The 2,500-nt window shown below is 38.6% G+C and overlaps 1 protein-coding gene across 2 annotated transcripts in view; it reads left to right on the forward strand.

The window, feature by feature from the left end:
• The window catches only part of LOC113813216 (bridge-like lipid transfer protein family member 3B), a 43,237-nt gene extending 40,993 nt beyond the window's left edge, over positions 1–2,244 (forward strand). For both annotated transcript variants that reach the window (XM_070139486.1, XM_070139488.1), the window contains 3 exons: positions 110–379; positions 550–703; positions 1,121–2,244. In XM_070139486.1, coding sequence (XP_069995587.1) covers positions 110–379; positions 550–703; positions 1,121–1,230 — 534 coding nt within the window. In that variant the 3' untranslated portion in view covers positions 1,231–2,244. The remainder of the gene's footprint in view (positions 1–109; positions 380–549; positions 704–1,120) is intronic.
• Positions 2,245–2,500: the final 256 nt, after the last annotated feature.

The following is a 2,500-nucleotide window of genomic DNA, read 5'->3' on the forward strand; positions in this document are numbered from 1 at the left end:
CAGTAATTTCTTCTTTATATTTTATCAGCCATGAAAATATTTTGATTTTTCTTCTGTGATATCCAGTATAAATAAGTGAACTGCAGATGACTAGCAACTTTGATTCCAGACCAAGTTCAGCAGTCGTTGCCGTGGATGGTCGGATTCCCTTGCCGCAGCAGAGCCATGTTGCCTGAAGATGCGTTTAGATGCCAAAGTTGTGGCTAATCCTACAGAGGAAGAGACAAGAGGTATCTCAGGTGCAACGTTGCCTGTAGTGGTACGACCTTCTCTGGAGGGTCACGTGACTGACCTCAGTCTGGGACTTTTGATGAGCACTGTCACAGGCCTCATTGACCTCATAGAAGATGAAATTATACCGCAACCTTTACCTATGAAGGTATTTATATTCTGATGAATGACTGGAAGCATTTTTTTCTGCAATGAAGATATATTACAAATTAAATATGAATTCAAAAACCTATATCATTTTCTGAGGAAGGATATGGAAAATATGTACACAAAATTTATCCTGGAGGATTTTGTTAAAGTATTTGCATTTTGCCACAGGTGCTGGTTGAGCGGATTGGCCTGTGTCTGACAGAGGATAGAGTTCCTGCAAATATAACATCTCCAGGGTCTGTGCCCACCCAAGTGTGGATACCAAGACTTCTTCTAAAGAGGGACACAGAGGGGGTCTTCACCATTTTACCACAGCCAGAGGGTACACAGGAATTCCATTCTGTATTTTACTTCAACTGAATATTAACTTAGGGATTTTATTCATGATACAGTATGAAAGTTCACATTTTTTGTACTTCACTTAAAATATCAATGTAGCAACATATAAAGACATGCCTTTGTTGTGTTTGGTAGTAATGATGTTAAGTTGGTATTACATATCTTTTCCTATCATTGGAGAACTTGGATTAGTCAAAAATTTGACAATGATGAATTTCATTAGATATTGATTAACAGATGTTTGATAAGGAGCACTTTAATTTATCATTTTTGTAAAGAACTTTAGTTTGTTGTATTATTGATAGTAGTGTCTTTGACTTAATATTAGATAGCATGCTTTTAGAGGTAACTTTAACATGGCATTAGTTAGTACTTCATCTTGTTTTTTTGTTTTTCTCAGAGCCCAGTGAAACACAGCAGCTAAGGCAGAGATGTGGGGAGCTGGAGGAGGAAGTGCGGCAGTTGAAGCAGCAGTTGGAGAGGGCAAAGAAGGGGAATTTATCCTCGTAAAGCCTTGCCACACAACTAAACACTGCCGAGGCTTCCCAATCTGCAGCTCATGCAAGAGCTTCCTGATTCAAGTGATGTGTGCATTTTCATGTAGGGACAGACATTTGGTGAAGGTTTCGGGAAATTTTAGGAAGAAGTTTCAGAAACCGAGACCTGAAACATTTTGTGATAATACAACCTCATTATAATGGCCAGTTCTGTTTTAGAAAAGATGTTTTGCTTGTTTTTTTTTTTTTCTTCTTTTTTTTTCATATATGTGTTTAACAATTTTGTTTTATTTTATGAATTGATATCATTGTTTACTTTTTTCTTTATATTGAAAGGGACATGGAAGGATGGAGTGAAGACTTGTCATAATTCTGTCAGTTGTTTTTTTAGTGTAGAACAAGCAGAAAGGGATCCTCATAAGAGAGTAGGAATGCTTTCATGTGTAAGTGTTTCCGAGGAGTGTATTGAAGAATAGAACACTAGCATATTAGGTATAAGTGTCTCACTAGTTATCTGTGCACTCAGCAGAGATATGCAATTAACTAATAACACTGGGCATTATGAATAAAGTTGGATGCTAGTTTAATTTAGGGATGTAATAGAGTTTAAAAACTGGTGTGAGATAGGTAGATCACTGAAAGTGATCAAAATGTTCCAATCCATACCAATATTATGTTAGAGAAACAAGATTCATAGTAATATAAACTGATATTATAATGGCTTAATAGATCTTTGAGATCTTATTGCAAAGTAGTGTCATATTAGTATGCCTTATTTGACAATGTTGGTCATATGTCTAGTCCAAGTACCTGTGAATCCGTCATTTGAGAAATGTACTCAATGTAAGTTCTAGGATCAGTATATTCAAGACACAGAAGCATTTTAAGAAATAGCTATTTGTATTTTATTATTCTTTTTATTATTATTCTATTAGCTTCATGAATTTGAAACTGAGACAAATCCATCCACAGTGATAGCTTGCCATATATTATCTCTCTCTGTCTCTCTGTCTCTCTCTCTCTCTCTCTCTCTCTCTCTCTCTCTCTCTCTCTCTCTCTCTCTCTCTCTCTCTTCTCTCTCTCTCTCTCTCTCTCCTCTCTCTCTCTCTCTCTCTCTCTCTCTCCTCTCCCCCCCCCTCCCTCCCTCCCTCTCCCTCCCTCCCTCCCTCCCTCCCTCCCTCCCTCCCTCCCTCCCTCCCTCCCTCCCTCCCTCCCACCTTTCCTCCCTACCTTCCAGTCCCTCCCCCCTCCTCTCCCCACCCTCCTCTCTCCTTCCTCATCTC

The sequence above is a fragment of the Penaeus vannamei genome, chromosome 25, assembly GCF_042767895.1.
Source record: "Penaeus vannamei isolate JL-2024 chromosome 25, ASM4276789v1, whole genome shotgun sequence".
Taxonomy (NCBI): domain Eukaryota; kingdom Metazoa; phylum Arthropoda; class Malacostraca; order Decapoda; family Penaeidae; genus Penaeus; species Penaeus vannamei.